Source organism: Urocitellus parryii, chromosome 11, assembly GCF_045843805.1.
Source record: "Urocitellus parryii isolate mUroPar1 chromosome 11, mUroPar1.hap1, whole genome shotgun sequence".
NCBI lineage: Eukaryota > Metazoa > Chordata > Mammalia > Rodentia > Sciuridae > Urocitellus > Urocitellus parryii.
In genome coordinates, this window is record NC_135541.1 from 44164969 (window position 1) to 44186434 (window position 21466).

General features: G+C 37.7%; 1 protein-coding gene across 1 annotated transcript in view; it reads left to right on the forward strand.

The window, feature by feature from the left end:
- Positions 1 to 21466, forward strand: part of Patj (PATJ crumbs cell polarity complex component) — a 331415-nt gene that overhangs the window by 184013 nt on the left and 125936 nt on the right. Inside the window, exon 28 of the mRNA XM_026407227.2 lies at positions 6506 to 6702. Within this exon, the coding sequence (XP_026263012.2) occupies positions 6506 to 6702 (197 nt within the window). The remainder of the gene's footprint in view (positions 1 to 6505; positions 6703 to 21466) is intronic.

Below are 21466 nucleotides of genomic sequence, written 5' to 3' on the forward strand. Positions count from 1 at the left end.
TTCTCTCTCTCTCTCTCTCTCTCTCTCTCTCTCTCTCTCTCCCTCTCTCTCTCTCTCCCCTCTCTCCCTCTCTCCCCTCTCTCACTCTCTCTTTAAAAAAAAAAATAAAAAGGGCTGAGGATATGGTTCAGTGGTTAAGCCCCTCTGGCTTCAATCCCTGGTTACCCCCCTATCCCCTCCAAAAAAAAAAAAAAAATGTTATTGGAGGCGATGAGGATGTAGTTCAGATAGGCCCAGTAGGCCTGAGGTCTTTAGGATCCATCCCCAGCACCACACACACACACACACGTATACACACAACAAACAAACAAAAACACATAAAAATGTGACATGATTTGATGGAAAAATCATTGAGGTACATACTAGGAGACTTAATTTCTGGCTATAAATTGCCTATATAACCTTATAAGAGATCTTCATTGTTCAGTCATTTCTTTATCTATAAAGTAGAATGCATAAGTAGGTGTGGGACTGTAAGAGATTGTAACATTACATGATGTCTTAGTTCATTTTGCCTGAATTAAAAGTCTCTGATTTCATGAGATCAGGAAAATATAGCAATCAATTTGAGGAGTGGAACTTATTTTAAACCTCTTCCAGCTATGAGTCTAAATAAAATAATAGGATAGCCCAAATTCTGAGGCCTGAAAGCATTAATAATACAAATTCAACTGAAGCATGTGTTACAGAGCATGTGGTATTTGTACTGTCTTGTTGTTCTTTGTGTTTTATGTTTCACTGAAAAATGAGAAATTGTAAGCCTTATTTGCGTTTTGAGTCTCTTCAGTTCAAGAGTCTATTTTAGTGTATTTATTTCTTTATTTTCAGAGGTTGCTGGGGATTGAAAACCTAGGGCTTTGCACATGCTAAGCATGTCTTTACCACTGAGCTGTATGCTCCAGCCCCAATAGAGTGGATTTTTAAAGAAAATGTACACATAGTAATTTGTTTTCTAATAGCACTAATGGGCTTTATTAACTGTGAAATCTAGAGAAGAAATTTCTTCTACCTTTAATTGAAGGAATGCATTGTCTTTGGAAAAAATGTATGTATTTTGTGATTCTAGGTCTCAAACAGGTTTTCTGAATTACTGGAAGGAGTTGGAACAGCATGGCCTAGCAATGAATGGACATCATTTATTTATGCTTTCAACAGTTTTAGACTGAACTTGATGTGTGCCAGGCACTGTTGTAGATGCTCAAGACAGCTGTGAGGTAGACCCTCATGGGGTTTATATTCAAGGAGAGAAAAGTAGAAGGAAGTAAAAAATCTAGAAAGATACTTTCAGATAATACTGTGAAAACAAATGCAAAGAACTGGGTTTGCATCATTATTGTATCAATGACTATGTAGGGACTTTTGGCAAGTGATTCAACATCAGCCTTATGTCCCACATCTGGAATGCAGATTGGATTGATCTTACCTGGTAAGATGGTTTTTAAAGGAAAGAAAATTAATTGAAAGATATTGGCATAGTTTCTGCAACTTAGCAAGTCTTCCATATATTGTTAGTAAAATTTCATAACTATGCAAATATGCTCATCTTTAATGTTCCAGGGTTTGCTTTTTTTTTTTTTCCTGAGTTTCTATTCATTTAGCTTACCTCATTTCCTGCAGAAGATGAGGGGAAAAAAACAATAAAATGAAGTTAAGGAAAGCCAAACAACTCATTTGTTAGCATTTAGGAAAATGACACTGGAACAAGCCAGATGCAGAATTGTGGAAATGTTAATGAGGCTTTGACGTTGTGCAGCACAAGATATAGCTGACCAACAGATTGCAATTTGGCCACAGTATCTAATATTCAGGCAGTTTGCAGACATCAGTTGGTTTTCCTGATGATTCACTGAAATGGATGGGTGTCTTCAACTATTGGCATTTTTCTCATTGCTCTCATCTCTACAAATTAGAGTTAGTCCTATGTACACTTGTCCCTGCTGATAGATTTTGAGGTCCTAGAAAACAAATTTAGTTATTAGTCCCTGTGTTTCACAAGCCTGCCATGAATTTGAATTCAGCAAATAACCGTTCATTGAATAAATAGGATCATAATAATGTCATTAAAAACATTGACCAGAAAAATAAAGCTGGTGGTTTCAAAGTGAGGATAAATCTCTAATTCTATCCATTGAAGAGATATAAATAAAGGTACCAAGTTTTTGAGGGTATTTTAATGACAGGCTTCCCCCAACCCCTGTTATGGTAAAATACACATTTAAAAATTTTCATTTTAACTGTATCTTTCAGTGCCGTTGAGTTCATTCACATGGTGCAACCACCCCTGCCATCCAGCCCCAGAACTTTTTCATCTTCCCTAACTGAGCTACTGAAAGAATTTTGATTTCACACTTGACTATCACATGGTTTTAAAGCTGCCTCTCTGGCTTACTTCCCTTGGGACAGCACTCAATCCGGTGGTGTTTCTTTGCACTTTTTGCAGAAGTGTGGGGGACTCCTCAGCATGCGTCACTTAGAGAAGAGAACCTATGGGAGAATGGTCCTCCTGCTTCCCAAGGGGCTGTGTAGCTTTTTTCAAATCAACATGGAGGAAGCTTTACTCACTTTCCTAAGTCTCAATTTTCCACAAGATAGACAAATTTAAGAAGAAGAGGGAGCTTTGTCATCGACTTAGGATGTTTAAAACCTCGACATAACTGAAGCATAGACACTAAATCATCACTCCCAGCCACCGTGCATATCTTTCTGCCTCCTCTAAGTCTTAATAATCCAGTTTTCATATTTGCCAGTCTGACATGTCTCATTTTAATATCTCATTTACTTACTGTCTCACTTAATATTTTGATATTTCATTTTAATCTGCACTTCTGAACTTACTAATCTGAGCATTTCTTCACATATCTATGAAACTTTTGAGTATGAATGCTTTGGCCAGATTTCTGTTGAGTTTGCATCTTTTTAAGCTTTATCTGTAGAACTTCCCTGCATATTAATTTTGTTGGTTTAAATTACTGAAAGTATCTTGCTGTGTTTTATTTCCTATCTGTAAATTTAAATGCAAAAAGTACCTTTCTGTACTGTTTTATGAAAAGTTTCATTTTGAATCTTAAATAGGAGTAGTAATCCAATGGTTTTCTGCATTTGTTGGTATAATCTTTGAACTTTCTCCTTTAGTTTACTAATATGGTAATTTTTCTTGAAAAAGTGTCCCGATTTTTTAACTCTTTGAATTCCTGGGATACCATTCTTCACGTTATGTTCCAAAGTTAGATTACAAAAAAATTGATAATTGCTATTATGATTAATAGATTCTCTTTGCTGTTTTCTTCTTTTTTCTTTGTAATTCCTCTATTGTTCTTTTTCCAACTTCTTGGGTATAATGCTGAACTTATCATTTCTTACATTTTTCTTGTTTTGTGATGAATAATTCAAAATTGTGAATAGCCTTCTGTGTTGTGTATTGTCTCTCTCAAAGGTTTGATATCTACAATTATTTTTTTTTCAATTGTAAATACTGTATTTCTCAATTTCCTTCTTATATCTTGGACTTTTTACTAATATTAATTTATTTCTAAACTTATCTTTTTTATTACTAACTTGTAGTGTTTGGGTTTTATTGTCCCATATTCCAAGAACAGAAATCTGTCTGATACTGATTCTTTGAGAGTTACTGAAATTTCTTTTATGGCCAAATAACACAGTCCATTTCTTTTTTTTTTTTTTTTTTTTTAGAGAGAGAGGGGATAGAGAGAGAGGTAGAGAGAGAATTTTTAATATTTATTTCTTAGTTCTCGGCGGACACAACATCTTTGTTGGTATGTGGTGCTGAGGATCGAACCCGGGCCGCACGCATGCCAGGCGAGCGCGCTACCGCTTGAGCCACATCCCCAGCCCCAGAAACACAGTCCATTTCTATAATTGTTCTTTGTGTGATTTTCCAAAATGCATTTTGTGTGTCTAAATTGTAGAATTCTTTTATCTGTTACCTTGAGCTTATTGTCTTATTAAAGTCTTCAGTATCTTTCTTAGAAACATTTTCTACCTTATTATTTTCCGAAAGAGGTGTGTTAAAATGCTTGTCTCATGGTCTTTTCTTAGCTTTGATATTATTCCTTAACCAGTTTGCCCTTTAAGTCCAATAAACAAAGCAGCCAAGTGTAAGTGCTCTGGGGAAATGGTCTTTAATCAAATCTCTCTCAAGGCCCCATCTCTACCCCAAAGCACCTGTGCACAACCCCTAAACTGCAGTATTATTGCTGGACACAATCTATCGATTAACCTTTTTACCTTTCAGTCTTATTTCTTATCACCCACCACTAACCCAAAGAGATTCCAATTTGTAGCCCACCAGAGCCGCCTCATTCCCTCCTCACCCCACCTGCTCATGTGCTTTTTCTCTTCCCTTCTCACCCACCAGGAGTCTTCTCGTGATCAAATTCTGAGTCTTCCAAGAAATCTTTTAAAGCCATATTAGTCTTTGAATTCTAAAAGCAATTATCACTACCACAATTGATGTAGTACTTATTCACTAACTTCATTCACTAATAAATTAATTTTTCTCGGTGCCCAGGAATTGTGGTAGTCAGACCTTTCATTTAAGTAATTGAAGTTGTTTAATATCTGTTGTGTTATTGGCGCTGTGCAAAGATCTTGAGGATAATGTAGATCTTTGTTTACTAAAGTTCCCAGCTAGCATCTTGTTCTTGGTAGCTGAAAAACAAAAATGTGTTGGGGTAATTTACCTCACTGTGAATACAACTTAATGTTTTTCCTATGTAGAGGACAGTTTTATGACATTACAAGTCCTTTGTTTTACTGTATTTTGCTACATGTTTCTTATTAACAAGCTGTCCTTGCAAGTTCTTTCTCTTCAAAATCCTTCTAAAGCAGACGGATATAATCTCTATCTTAAATAAGCAGCCTCTTATGCTAGTTCTTGTAATATAAATCTATGCATGGAATTGTTTTTACAGATTTAAGTTTATCTACTTGCTCATAAAACCATGTTTGTTAAGGTTGATAAAGTGATACAATGGAGGAGGCTGTCTTCCTTTCTCCTCTACCTTAAGACTAATTATTTGATTTAAGCTTTTAATTAGCAAGGTCCCCTCTTTAGAGGGTCACCATAATATAAGTGAAGTATTAGACTGAACATGGAAAGTTCCAGGAAGGTTGGAATCTAGCAATTTGTTATGCAGCAGATGAGACCATGGCTGCAAACCTCAGTATTCACGTAGTCTCGAGGCTCGGGGACACACCCAGCCTGAGCCTCATGGGCCGAAAGACCTGCCTTAAGCAGGTCCTGTAGTGTGGCTTGTTGCACTGAACCAGCACAGGGGAGATGTAGCAGGCCAAATCCTAAAATGTAGGTTAGACCATAAAGGAGAGAGAGGTAGGAGGGTAAGACACGAGATGAGAAAAAGGAACACTTGCCAACTGTGGACAGTTAAGTCCTTCAGTGTGTACTTTATTTAATTTTCCCCAACATCCCGGAAACGAATAGTATCATGCCCATTTTAGAGTCAGAGAAGTAAAGATAAAACATTGTATAGACTTGTGGATACTGAGTAAGTGTGAGATTTGTGGATTGCGTTTAGATCCAACAGCAAAACCAACATCCCTAATTTCCTTGTTTTTGTTCACCTAACCCAATGTTATTTTGTACCCTTTGTATAAAGAATGTATGTATTTTTTATTTTTATTGTTTTGTCATGATATATAATAGTGGGATTCATTATGCCAAGAATATATTTTAGGGTAAATATGTTTTCAGTGTATTTTAGAATAAATTGTTGACTTTCTTTCCTGCTGGACCATGAATGCATGAAGTAGAAGCCATGACTGAGGAAGCATTGTGTCTTCAAGATCCAACATTTTATTTGCTTGCTCAGGAAATAGCCTTTGTTTCCCCCTATCTGGAGGCAATGAGGAGGCTAGAATTCCCAGTGTATTGACCATCTTAAATAAGAAATCCATCCATGGAAAGTCTAGGCCAGTACGAACCAGAACAACATGAGGATTTTATGGTTGAGCTGAACTTCTTAGGCCATGCTGACTATATATACCCAAGGTAATCAACTTATAAGGAGGAAATTTTTATTTTGGCTCAAAGCTTCAGAGGTTTCAGTCCATGGTCACTTGGCCCCTTACTTTAAGGCCTGTAGCAGCACAATGTATCATGATGGGAACACATAGTGGAGGTTTTGCTCACCTAATGGTGACCAGGAAATAAAAGAGAGAGAGGCAGGGACTTGGGTCCCAATTTCCCCTTCCAGGGGCTGTCCCCGATGACCTAACTTCCACAAACAAGGCCCTGCCTCTCAAAGATTCCACCACCTATAGGTAGTGCTACTAGTGGGGAACCGAGCCTTTAACCTATGGGCCTCTGAGGGTCATTTCAGATCCAAACTAAGCACTACCCTGAATTACTTCATTCTGAAAGAGTAACCCTTGGAGAGGAGAACGCCAGGGAAATGCTGGTGTCTCCATAATACAGATTCAACTGCTCTATTTAATTTTTTAACTTACTTTTTCTCTCCCCTCACAGAAAAAATCAGGCAAAGGTATGCAGACCTACCTGGAGAACTGCACATTATTGAACTTGAAAAGGATAAGAATGGGCTGGGACTCAGCCTTGCCGGCAATAAAGACAGGACACGGATGAGTATATTTGTAGTAGGAATTAACCCAGAAGGACCCGCTGCAATGGACGGACGAATGCGAATTGGAGATGAACTGTTAGAGGTGAGAGGCTTATGTGTTGAATTCTCTTTTGGTTATGTGGAGAGGTTCGGAAAATGAAGTAAAGGGGAAGTATGTTGACAAATTATATTTTCTTCAAATATTTAAAACAATTTTTCAAAACAAGAATAGAAAATACTGTTTCGAATACTATTTGCTGCTTGAAGAGAGACTAATCTCAGAAACTATTTTAAGACTCCTTAAGTAAAAATTTCATGGAAACATGAAAAGCACAGGACTGGGGCTGAGAGAATAGCTCAAGGGTAAAATCTTACTTAGCATGTGCAAGACCCAGTTATCTTTGGGGTTGGAATAAACCATAAGCATAACTGTTTGTTACTTAGGGGGAAGTTTTTAGAGCCAACAGAAGCCTGTGAATTTGTCAGAAGTAGTTAATGCCTGTCAGGTTGGTGATGTGGGTTAAGACCGTGAAGGTTCATTATATAGGAATAGAATAGAACTCAAAGAAGCTAAGGAGAAGACTAATCTTCTGATATTACTCTTTAGATGATTTCATCAATAACCTGAAAAGATTATTCTTATTTTCTTAAATTTAAAGTCAGGTCTTCTGAGTTTCTCTTAGTTTGATATTCATTTGCTTGCTGGGTCACTCATTCTTTTGGCTACCAGTTTTTGATTGTCAGGACCAGACATAAAAAAGAAATGAATAGGGTTGGAGATGTAGCTCAGCCTACTATGGGTTAAGTCCTCGGGTCATTCCCCAGCGCTGCCAAATAGAAAAAGACAAATACATCAAGTTCCTTCATTCAGATAGTTGAAGAGGTCTTTGCACTCCAGAATTTAAAATATAATAATAATAAAAGTTAACAGCCAATATATACTTACTGCCAGACACAGGAATCTCTTTCACCACTGAAGTCACAAAGTATTAAATAATTGTGCTGGGATTCAATATCTGGCAGTTAGACTTTTTAGCTCTTTTTTAGTCACTCTGCTTTAAGGTTTCTTAGAAAAAATGCCCCCATATTTGGACATTTAGGAGAGGCTAGTCACAGGGACACTGAGTTTCAGACTGCTTACTTGAAATAAAGGATTTCCTCCCCAGATTCCAACTCAGAATTTACAGTACAACTCAGAGTAGAATTTACAGTAAATCCATAATTTGCCTAATCATATCTGGAGGGAAAGCTGGTCAGATGCAACTGTGAGACAATCGGCCTCACCTGTCAAATGTCAGCAGCTTCTCCCCACTTAAAATCTGTTTCTACAAAGACGTCACTTGTGGGATGGCTTTGCTGTTCCTGTTCTTTTGTAACATAGCATCATGAAGGAGACCCACACTGGTAGACACACTAACTAGAAGAATTATTTAATAAATAAGTCAAAGGTGACTTGTTCATTAGTGAATATAATTAGTATAATTATAGTTAATACAATTCATTGCTTTAAGTTTTTCCTTTGGCAACTTTTTAGAGAATTTCTTAGAGATGAGGCTAAACTGATAATCATGATAAAAGTGAGAGCTAATTTACTGAGTTATTGTTAACACTGTACCTATATATCCTACACATTTGTATTCAATGTTCTTTAGAGCCCTCTATGGTCAGTACTATTACTATTCCCATTTTATGAGTAAGTAATATGCCTAATATTATAGAACCAAGTGTCTTAAGTTTGAATAATAACCCAGAATTAACAGACCCCAAGACTCATACTATAACCATTGACATGTACTGTGTTCCCTATGGTGTTCCGTTGACAAACATGTCATGTTTTAGTCTGTTTTCTGTTGCAAATAACACAATACCACAGACTGAGTTATAAAGAAATGAGATTTATTTGGACTCATGGTTCTGGTCCAAGGTTGAAGGGCCACATCTAGTGATAGCCTTGCTGGCAGAGTCCTGAGATGGCACAGCATTCTAGAAATGAAGCCAAGCTAGCTTTCATAACAGACTCACTTTTTTTTTTTTTTCTTTTGGCACTGGAGATTAAACTTGGGGGCACTCGATCACTGAACCACATCCCAACCCTATTTTATATTTTATTTAGAGACAGGGTCTCGCTGATTTGCTTAGAACCTCACTTCTGCTGAGATTGGCTTTGAACTCAAGATCCCCCTGCCTCAGCCTCCCAAGCTACTGGGATTACAGGCATGCGCCACCAGTCCCAGCCAGACACACTGTTAAGATAACCTATTCATCTACCAGTAGCATGAATGGATTAACCAGTGCATGAGGGCAGAGCCCTAATCACCCTTAAAGGTCTTATCTAATCCTATCTCCTAATATTGAGATTAAGTATCAGCATGAGTTTTGGATAGGACGAACCACAGTCAAACCATTGTGCTCCATTTGTTTAGATCCACGAAATTCCCAATGCATGATGTTCTAGTCTTTAGGGAATCATGTCTATTAAGCCTCTCTACTTGTTATTCATATCTAGACACAGACTTCCTGGCATCATACATGGAAACACTCCAGAGGTGATAATTTGGAACATGAAGATTCTACCTTATTAAGACTCAAGATGGAATTTCCTGTAGAATCTAGACTAACAGGAGCACTGATGTTTTATCTCTCCATCTGGCATTTGATTAGATGATAACAAACAATACCTGCAGAGTAATGAGTATCTTACAGGCCAAGCGTAAAGATCAACACGATACAAGGGGATGAGCACTAGACCTGAAAAACCCAGTTCTTTGGGTGGTAATTGTGTTTTAGAAGAGGTATAGCACAATGCTTCTCTTAACACCGTCACCACAACACCAACAGATGCCAGATGTATTGAAAGAAGAAAAACACAAACAGTTCCCCAGTGAACACAAATGCACATCCTAGAATTAATTTCAGTTCTGACACTGTCTACCTGGAGACAGTGGAAATTCCACAGGTCACACTCCCACAAGACTGGGTCCTGCCACTGCAGATGTTATTCACAAGTCCCAGGTTATGCCCTATACTCCTCATTCACCAGCCATAAATTAGGGGCTCCCATGCTCTCCTTTTCTTTGATTTGATTAATTTGCCAGAGCATCTCACAGAAATCAGAGATACACTTAATGCCTACCCATTTATTATAAATGATATTACAAAGGACACTAATGAATAGCCCCATAGAAAAGATGCATAGAGCAGAGTGTGGCAAGTGGGGCAGAGCTTCCATGCCCTTTCTGGGCACAGTATCCTCCAGGTACCTCCCTGTGTTCAACAACCCCAAAGCTTTCCAAACCCTGTAGTCCAGGGATTTTGTTTTTGTTTCTGTTTTTGAGAAAATATCTTACTATGTTGTCCAGGCTGGTCTCAAACTTTGGGCTCAAGTGATCTTTCCTCTTTAGCCTCCCAAGTGCGAGGACTGTAGGCACACATCACCAGGCCTGTCTTAGTTCAAGAATGTTTGAATTGGTTTTTACCACATAGGCATGATCCATCATTAACTCCATCTCTAGCTTTCTACCCATCAGAAAGGCTGAAAATTTAAAGCTTTTAATCGTGGCTTGGTCTTTCTGTTGACCAGCCTCCCTCTATCTAGGAACCTACCAAGCATTGCCTGGGGCTGGGAGTGTAGCTCTTTAGTAGAATACTTGCCTAGCACTCAAGACCCTGTGTTCAATCCCCTGAACCAAAAACCAAGAAAAATATGCCGCCTTAGAACAAAACATGTTCCCAGGAAATCCCAAGATAGCTGCTCCGTGTCAGGGACAGGGTCAGAGACTAAACATTAGAACAATAGATGGATGTAGGGAATTGGGAATTGCAAGTATGTTAGCTCTGTTTTAAGAATTGATGATAGAGACCAAATTTATCTTTTTAATGATATCACAATGATGCAGCATGGCAAATAGTTAACTGTTAATTCAATCACATTTCCTACCTTGTGGACAGAAACTTCAGGTATCTTTCTATCAGGTTGGGGGCTGGAGGAGCTCTCCTAAATAATAAACAAAGACGCAAATAAATAAATAAATAAATAAATAAATAAATAAATAAATAAATATTAGCCTGTCTTTTTGGATCCTTCCTATTCCTTCCTTTAATGCCCTGAATTTGGTCCTTTCATTGCAACTCAGCAATTTTATCTTCATTCAGAGAGGAAAAAGCAAGAAGATTAAATTTGTCAATTAACTTAATTCCCCTTCACCATCTCCCCAAAGATTCTCTAGTTTCTAAAAGGTGAAAACAAATAAAAATATGTTGGAACACAGATTTTAGCATTCTGTCTCATCATCCCTAAGCCTCAGCCGTCTGCTTTTTCAAATTCATTCAGAAAATATCTTATTGTGCACCTGCCATGTAGCAGGCACTGTGTTAACAGGGTTGATTGATTCTGTGGTGCTGATACTGGTTCTTACAGAGCTCACAACCCAGTGATTGGATAGCATCAACCTCAGGAGCTGTCTTGGGGAGGAATGAGAGAAAATATATCACAATCTCGGGCACACAGTAATACCTGAATTCATTTTAGCTAATAGTATTCATAAAATATTTTTGTGTGAATTTGTGTACATCAGTTTTAGTTTGTTATACTAATACTTTTATCTCTGAAAGTATGTCCTAGAAGAAAGTTATCTTCTTATTCTTTAATAGCTTCATGCACTATTCTGAAGATTGAAAAAATAAATATACCAGATTCTTAAGCAGTTATAACCCATCTTTTTTGACCTTAGGTCAAGGATGACAGGGGAATAAATGTGGAAAAACAGTTCCTTGGTTTCTTGTCATTTCTCTTTGATAAGTAAGAAACTGGTTTATAGTACAATATCAAATCCAATGTGCTTGTTAGCTGAGAATAGGAAATTGATTTAATGATGAGAGCCCGGAAAGTTAAAAGCCAGTATTACTGTAGCTGTTTTTTTTTTTTTTTTTGATATTGCAGTATAGTAGATTGTTGAAGAACACTGCATTCTGTAGGAAGCATTTGCAAATGGGCTTTTAGATCATACTTACTGGATTTCTAGGATAGGGCAAATCTTGTATTTCCTGACCCACCCCAAATGCATTTATTTTTGTGGTCTCTCCCTCAAATTCAAGTTTTCAAGTAAAATTCTACCAACCACTTGTATTATTTCTCATTATTACTTTTTTTTGACATTTTTATATTATTGCTTTGTTCACTGCCTGCTTTTACTTTATAGTTGATCCTATTTGCTTAAGACCCTAAATGAGGTTAAGATGTAGAAGGGGAAAAAATGTTCAGACACTCCGTGGCTTCTTTTAAGTCAGACACTGCCTCTCTGCCAGTCCCTGCGTGTGACTGATTCTTGTCAGGACACTTGCCAGCAGTTTTGTCGCAGTGGGATTGCATTGTTACAATGGAAGAGCATCGCTGAGTTTCGTCGATCAATGGCCCAGTTTATGTATAAAAGAAATTTTACATTAAGCCTCCAGAAGACGCTGTGATTAAATCTCAGCTTCTTTACCCTTTACTTCCATGCTAGTGTGGGGTTAGTGAATTAATTTCAAAAGGCATTAGCATATAATTACCGTGTAGACGGGAATGAGACCTACCCTAGAGTATTGGCTTTCCCTGAGCAATTAGTCCCCTAAAAGACACAGGCCTGGGCATGGAGCTGTCACGTGAATATCAGATTTATTTATAGTCTGCCCTACAGTGCAAGTGTGGGAAGAGAGAGCTGATAGTGCTGTGCAGGGAATTGGAGTGATTTGTCAGGTTACAGCAGCAGCCCGGAGGAACAGAGTGGGTGGCCCGAGAAGTGTGCAGTTGATGAGGCTGGCGTGTGGAGCTGGGCCCCTCTGGCTCCTGAGACCTCCAAGACAAGAGGAAGCACAAGGATTGCTCCCTTTGTAACTGTACCTGCAGTAGAGCCTAAACTGAGTCTCATCATTCTGTATGTGTATAATATGGTATTAAGAACCTTGGAAGGGCTGGGGTTGTGGCTCAGTGGTAGAGCGCTTGCCTCGCTTGTGTAAGGCACTGGGTTCAATTCTTAGCATCTCATAAAAATAAATAAATGAAGATATTGTGTCCATCTAAACAAAAGAACCTTGGAAAAGCATGGATGCTTGCTATGCTTACCAGGGGATAAAGACAGAACCACAGGTAAATTCAGATCGTAATTGTCTCAGGATATTAATTTGATAAGAGAAAAAGCTAAAATCATAAAAGTTAAAGGACTGACCCAGGTATTTGCCACTGTTTCAAGGCGGAACTCCTACCTCAGTGCCAACAGCTTGTCCTTCATTCTCTAATGCCAGTGAGTTAATTCTGAAATATCTTGAAAGACTTAGATGTGATTTGGAAGTATGGTACAATAGTAAATAAGTCACTAGATTTTGTGCATCCATGGATACAGTTACTTGGAATTTACAATCAAAAGCTTGTCATTTAGATTGACTCTTTTAGGGCAGGGGATGTAGCTCAGAGGTAGAGCACTTGTCTAACATGCATATGGCCATAGGGTTCCATTCCCAGCAAGCGGGTGAATTAGGTTTTATTAGTATACCTGGATGTAAGTTTATAAAGTATGATTTTTTTTTTTTTTGCATGTGTATGTGTGTGTGCAGTACCAGGGATTGAACCTACGGTGTTCTACAACTGAACCACATTCCTTAGTCCTTTTTATTTTTTCATATAGGTGTCCTGTAAGTTGCCCAGGCTATCCTTGAACTTGTGATCCTCCTGCCTCAGCCTCCTAAGTCACTGGGATTACTGGCTCATCTTAAAATTTAATGCCACTTTAATTTTATTAAAAGAATAGTGCAGCTGGTGAAATTATACCTATTTCTTAAGAACCAAAGGGAAAAATGATCATTTTTTTTAACTTGCCCTTGTACAGTACAAGAAATTCTGTGAACTTAATGATCAAAGCACTTTCCCCTTCATTTCCATGCTGGAGTTGGGCAGGACTTTGTTTTCAGGCTACAGAAGCTGTTATGTAAAACCTAATTCATATTGGGCAGCCTCCATCTCTTCTGTTTCCTGCTGTGAAGTTTTTTAGCTCTATTTTTGCTTTTTTTGTTTCTGGCCCTGGCTTGTTAGGGCAAGACGTAGTTAAACTTCATGTGTTTATGTCACTGAAATACTTAAGCCAAAAATCTGTATTCTTACTGTTCTTTTGAAGGAATGACAATCATTTAATTTTTATTTCTGCCATCTTTATTATTGCTCTCACAAAAGCTTTATTTGGGGGCTGGGGATGTGGCTCAGTGGTAGAGCACTTGCTAGCATGTGTGAGTCCTGAGTTCAAGACCCTATACAAAAAAAAAAAAAAGCTTTATGTGGGATCTCTCCAGTGAGCCAAGTTATTTTTAAATCCCAGAAAGAAAGTGAAAATGAAGGTTATTGAAGAAAATGAGATTACAGGGGGAAACGGAAAGGTAGGGGTGAGGTGAGCTGGGAAGAAATGTGCCATTGGAAGGACTGGTTTTAGCAATGTGTCTCTGAAGAACTGGTGCCTGCAGTTCTTCCTCACCTCTTGCATGGTAGCTTAGGACGGTTCTCCAGGCAACTATCCCCATTCTGTCCAGCATCTTTCCTTCTGTCTCCCAGTCCTTCTCATTGCTATTGTAATGACTGTATGGAAATGTAGGCTGGAAAACTATGCATTATTTCAAAGAGTGTTCTTAATGTCAGCTGCAACATGTAATTTATTTCTGTATTTTGCTTTATTTGCACAAAAGAAATTTCCACTTCACTAACAGTGCTGTGGTCCACCCTTGTCCAAATGAGATATATTCCAAGACCCCCAATGCCTGAAACTGTAGATAGTGTTGAACCTCATATAGACTGTTTTTCCCCTGTATGTGCATACATATGGTAATTTGGAACACTGAGAGATTAACAACAACAATAATAAAATATAACAATTATAACAATATACTATAATACTCTATTCTATATTTTCTTAAGAAAAATTCTTCATATCTTCTGTTGTGCATGTCTTATGCTTTGGGGTCACTATTAAGTAAGATAAGGTTGCTTGAACACAAGAACAGTTGATCTGGCAACTGAGACAGCTACCAGTTGAGCAACAGGCAGGAGGATAGACACACTGCATTTGATTCCCCTTCTGGGAGAGATGGAGTGAGATGGTGTGATACTACTCATCATGCTACTCAGAATGGTGCACAATTTAAAACTTATGAACTGTTTATTTCTGGAATTTTTCAACACATGTTTTCAAACTGCACTTGGCCACAGGCAACTTGAAACCCATGAATATGAAACTGTGGCTATGAGGAGCTGCTGTATATGAGAGTCTGTTTTCCCCACCAGATCTAGCAAACCCTGGATAACATTAGACCCCATCCAACCTGATAGGTGCTGTTTTTTTTTTTTAATTGAAGAAAGTTATTCATACATATGCCATACATATTCACTTGAGAAAGTATGAAAATAGTATTATTCTCTGGTCAGACAGTTTTTAGTATTGGTACTTGTATTGAGGTTTTCTCTGCTAACAGTTACAACACATGAAATGAGAATTGCTGTGTGCTAGTGAACATGGGAAGTCCACATGAGTGTCCTTGGCTGTTCCAGGAGGCAGGTCAGGTGTGCCCCTGATCAGTTATTCTGATCTGAAGATTTGGGTATTTAAGGTGTTAAGATAATTGCCTAGGTTGTTCATGGAGTTTTTCATCAGTATATCTGAAACCATTAAATATAATGATAATGATCATAAAGCACTGTTTCTGAAAACACCAAATGAATAATGCCTGGAAGGAGAATTTTGTGATATTGCTATTGTGGTTGAAGATGTGAAATTCAGAGCACACAGATGTGTTCTCACTGCCTGCTGTGCCTCCTTTAAAAAGCTCAAGATGTTTGAAGTACATAACTCTTCAGTAATACAAATTTTCTTTGCTCTGATAAATTTGAAGAGGTCCTGAGCTACATGCACACAGCAGAGATTTCTGTGAAAAAGGAAGATGTTAATGATGTTATTGGATCAGATTCTTGCTATCCAATTTTTGGCTAAATCCTGTTCTAAGAAGCAAGTTGTGTCTAGTCCCAATTAAAATAATGGCCAAAGAGTATTACCTCAAAATAAACCTCCCCATTGGAGCTACTGCTGACACCCATTATCTCCAATGATGCTATGGAAGAAATTGGGGATTAGGATGACAGTTTTTCCAATGATACAGTAGAAGGCACCCCCTCCCCACCCCAGGTCAGGAGGACAGGTCATCTACAACTATGCTTAGGGTTCAGGAAGTGGTTTTGAAAGAGCTGGGAAGTGAGGATGTTCAAAAAGTAAATTGCTGCCGGGCATGGTGGTGCTTGACCAAGGACATTGGGCAAATATGAAACCCAGTTCTGAAAATGCAGAATGATGTCAGATTTGTATTTGGTTTGTTAATTTTTTATGGCACTGTTTTTCACTGTATTGTGATAGTTGCTTTGCTGAGGTGCCTTTTCATCCGTTCTCTTTACCCTGTATCTATCCCAAAGTCTGCAATCACATGTACCAAAGCTGAGTGAACCCACCAGGATACTGGTGGTCCTGGTACTGAGTTTATAGGTCCCTCTTTGGGGGACATTAGTCACTTTGCACCAATAGGGATTTGTAAAGTAGACCTGTGGTAGGAGGAATAAAACCACTCCCAAAGATAAGATTTTTACGTGTGCACTGATGCTAAGATTTGCTAGATCAAAATAATTCTTAATTGGTTTTGAAGTTGGATTTGTATTTAGCATTCTTCCTTACTCCCTCCTTTCTTTTCTTCCTTCTGTTTCTAAGGATTGAACCCAGGGACTCACCCATGCTAAGCACTTGCTCTACCACTGAACTACATACCATAACCCCAAGGCAATAGGAAATTAACAGTAGGCAACTACATTATTTGTTCAAGTGAACCAACCTGTAGTAATTCAGGCAAATTCTACAGAAACACTAAAAATCAAAGCAATATATAAACCTATTTCTCCATTCACTTTTTTAAAGTTAATATTTTTCTACTAATGGCAGTGGTCTAGGATTCAAAAGAGTATCTTACTATTTTCCCAGTGCACCAAATACATCTTTAGAAAGAAATGAGTTACATATTACTATTAATCTGCCATTAGAAAATATTTCAATTTAGAGCCAAGCATGATGGTACATGCCTGTAATCCCAGTGGCTCAGGAGGCTGAGGCAGAAAGATCACAAACTCAAAGCCAGCCTCAGCAACTTAGCAAGGCCCTAAGCAACTTAGTGAGACCCTGTCTCAAAGTAAAACATTAAAAAGGGCTAGGGATGTAACTCAGTGGTAAAGTGCCCTGGGTTCAACTCCTAGTACAAAAAAAAAAAAAAAAAAGAAGAAGAAGAAGAGAAAATAGAAAATATTTCAATTTAATTGTATTTGAATGTTTGAGAAAAAAGAAATCTCTCATGCTTAAGCCTTTTAAATGAATATGATCCTTTGGGAACGTTGTCCTGAACAAGTAATAGATTAAATCAAAGTTGTGGCAAATCTCATTTTAGCACTATATCTGTTATATTTAGTCCTTAAAGCCTGCTATTTTGTCCAAAGTACTAAGAACTTTCTCCTTGATGTATATTAATTTTTTCTTTTTTGAGAAAAAAAATGTGATAAATTCTCCAAAATTCTTTGCTCATTATTGTGGAACTATGTTTTTCTGTGAGTGTTGGTCACCTTCCCTGTTCCACCCCTTGCCTTAGTAACCCTTTCCTCCTCCCAAAACTGAAGCAGTGGTTTGGAAAGAGAGTCTTCATCATGGGACTCCTAGCCCAGCTTTTGGGGAAGAAAAAATATTCTGAAAGTCTGCGAAGTCTTTATTTATACATTAGTCTACTTCTCTGTGCCTGCCCAAAAAGCTGCACTGAGGTATCTGTGTTTCCTGGAAAGAGACAAGTTTCACACCTGCATTCGTCTCACCTGCTTATCCCCAACCTAGTGGCACTCACCTCCTTCCACGCCTGCTAACCCACTGTCCTGCTGTCTGCTCTGAGAAGAGATGGGTGCTGCTTGCTTTATGCCCACATCCACCATATGGCAATGCAATTATTTGTTTCCAGGGCGATGCAATTATTTGTTTCCAGGATTTGTGTCACTTGTTAAAGTACCAGGTGCTTGAGGGCTGGGACCATATCTGACTCAATAAAGTCATTATTACAAAGTAGCTTTCAGAAAATCTGTTATCTGTTCAGTATATGGCAGCTATCATGATGACAGCAACAGAAATTCCTGTGTTTTTATCAAGTGTGCAGTGACTGTTGAATAAGGGAGCAAATACAAGGTACACAACATGACTATTACACTTTTTTGGAATATTTCTTGATCTGGGGTTTCTATTTTGTGAGCCTTCTAAGTTGGGATTAATATTTCATAGGATTATAAATGAGTTACTTAACCTATGGCTTCTTTTTTTCACCCCAGATAAATACCCTCAAGGAATGTTTTCTATTATTAACAAGCTAGGCTTCTAGACTCAAAGAGAACTGGCTATAAATTCTGGCTCAATATGTGTTACATTGGTCAAATTCCTTGAAATTACTAAGCCCCAACTTCTCCATGTATAAAGATGTAATAAAGCACTCCTCTGCTGATTAGTGAGATAAATGAAGTAGTATATTTAAGGTGTACATGTACATGTGCAGGTGTGTAGTATGTGTGCCTTGTATATTGCTTATTAAATGGTGTAATTATAATTGTAAGAAATTGGTATTGAACTGTGGAAATTCCACCGTCAGAGATACTGGCTTTGACCTAGTAAAGGCAGTCACAAGCTTCCTTTACATCCACACAGGAACTTTTATGACAATCATGTGACTAATAAGTAGGTCACATGATATTCATTACTTTTTTCACCCAAAAGTCTTGTTTTTGCAGCAACCCATCCAGAGATATAGCACCCCCCCTCACTTCCTTTTAATGGAATGATGTTCCATTTGTTGACATTTGACCATGAATACAACAAGCTTTTTGTTGAAGAAATGTAAGTTTTTTCCCCTATTAAAAGTATAGCTATGATAGACATTTTGATGTCTTGAATTTTTAATATTTTAGGATAATTCTTTAGAAGTAGAATTAATTAGATTAAAAGTTAATATGTGAGATTATTCTTCATCTTAAGCACTTAGGATTTGTTTGGGTTTTCCTGCATGTGTGTTTTATTTAATAAAAGAGACAAAGACAAAATTAAACTATATATTTTAATGTCTTAAATTGTGAAATTTAGGATATTTGAAAGTAGGGAAAAGGACTCAACATCATTATCAGCAATTTAAGTAATGTGAATTTCAACTCAGCTTCTAATAATTATCACTTTTCATAGTAAAGCCTTTTGCTTTGAAAAAAAGCATCAGGGTTATTATTGAGTGTAATAAATTATGACATGATGTTCAAACCTCAGGCAGATCTGTTACTTGAACTAAATTTTAATTTTTGTATAATTAATATTTTCAACCCCAGCTCAATTAACTTTTACTTCCAACTTGATATGTCTTTTGAATAGATTTAATTGAGCTGCTTTTCAGCATAAATTTATATTCATGTTCAGTTGAACTATGGAAAATTAAGAGTATTTTAAAACTATCTCTTCGTAATATTTTTTGAATAATTAATTTTATTGAAACAAATCTCATTAAAGACCTTTAAAGTGAAAATTTATGTAGTATTAGAAAAGGATTTTCAGCATTTACTTTGCTGAATCTTTGCTGGATTAGCCCTCATTCTACTTCCAACACAAACTGTGAAATATTTCAGTTAAGTCTCCCATATTTGATATATAGGGACTTACCTTATAACAGGCCTTTGCTGTCTTTCCCTCCACAGTAGCAGAAACCAAGCCACAAGGGCAAAAATTAAGTGCAATGAAAACCTGTTTTATACAAGTTTTGCAAATATAGGTGTATCTCGTTTTGGGTTGTGGACCTCATTATCCAAAGCTGTTATAATTTACTCACTGAATTGAAAATTTAGAACCTGGAAAAAAGTGAACTAACTTACCCATAAGATGAAAGCTTATCACCTTTCTGGGACCAGGGATCATGGAGCTGAGACAGAAGTTACTATACATCTGGAAGTCTCAGAAAGCCCTCTTTGACAGTAATCAGGAGAGAAAGTCCAAGAGAAAAGAAATCCAGTATCTAGGTGAAAAGCACAGAAAGCCCCTTTGGACAGAGAGCCTTTTTCCTTTTTCTTCTTCTTTCATCTTAAGGATGCTAAGGATAATTTCTGAATATCTGAGAGATAAGTTATGTCACTTAGATGTATAAATTAATTTTCAGAATTAGAAAGGGCCTCAAGAGCTGTATCAGTGGGGACTTTTCAATTGCAAGGAACAGAAATTAGTTCAAATGGCTGTGTAAGTCAACTTGGGCTTCTGTAACAAATGTCAGGCACTGGACAGCTTAAACAACAGATATTTATTTCTTACAGTTTTGGAGGCTAGAAGCCCAAGAACAAGGTGCTGGTCAGTTTGTTTCCTGGTGAAGCCCCTTCCTAGTTTGCAAATGGGCTCCTTGCTGTATTCTTGTGTCTCCTCTTATAAGGATCCTATTCCAATTCATTAAGGTTCCAATTTGATTAGAGAATAATATTAAAGATAAGGACACCTCTCAACAATGCTTTTATTCTTCCCTTATATCATTGACTCACCTTTAAAAGGAAAATACTTTGGGAAAGGCACTTAGCTTCTCTTTCTCTGTTTACTTGAAATAAATGGAACTTAGTGATGTTTGCTCATTGTCTAGATAATCTGAATTGTCACTAAGATTATGAAGGGACAGGGGCAGTATTTGCCCCCAAATGAAATATTTTAATTGTTTTCCTTTGGCTTGGGTCAGAAAAAGCCATAAGGATGCTCAATCTGTATATATACATGTAGTGGGAAAAAAATGTCAAGAGGTTTAATAATTGTTCAGGGGGTAGTCTGTTCATCATAAGAGAAAAACACAGCCCGAAAGACTCCATGCTACATTTGGGCCTTTAGAAAGCCTCCTAGTCAGCCACTGGACATTTCCTCGACTGGTATTGACCTCTTCATCTCAGAAGCCCAGGGCCTAAAATGGGACCTGTCTGGCACCTTCTGTTACTGATCAAAGTTTATAGGCATGTTATGAAGATGGCCTCAAAAAATCATCTGATTTTTTTTTCTTTTGAAGTGTGCTTTACAGCCATGTGACCTTGGTGTGCCCTAGGATTACAATCTTTTAAGCTCATCACTAAATTACCTTGGCAAATTGCTCAGCTTTTCTGTTTCAATTTCATAATTTAGTTAAAGTAAATAATACCCTGGCTGGTCTGAGATTTAAAATGAGATACTACACATTGAAGAGTCTGGCAGTGTTGTGCCCCAGTAAGCCCTCAGTAAGGGGTAGTCATTGATTATCTTTAACCTGAAAGACTATGGGGGGAGGTGTAGAGGATTTTGTTTTTTGCCTATGCTGTGCTTAGAAGATCACCGACATCTGTTGTTTAAATAGTGCCCTCAGAAAACAGCAGTTTCTTAGTGATCAGAGGCAGTCTAAAGTTAATTGTGCACAAAATGAATCATTCTTTCTAATTGCTTACTGAATTTTCTCTGGAGTACTTTCATTTAGGAAGGAGGAAATATAAAAACTGCTTATGTAGTTGGAAGCCATCTACCTTTAATTTCAATACAAAAACAAAAAGGAAAGCTGCCTCTCCTAAAACTCAGAGTTGCTCATGTGTCATTTTTAAGGCCAGAATGAGGCTTTGTCTTGGATGTTCTTTACCCAGAGATTTAATCCATAAGGGCACGTTTCTCTCTGTCTTGAGTTTCTTGCTCTGTTCCCAGTTTCCCACTGCACAGCAGCTTCCCAGAGCCTCTGAGCACTGGCAGGGAGCAGCCCCCTTCACAGTAGCTGGCACCGGA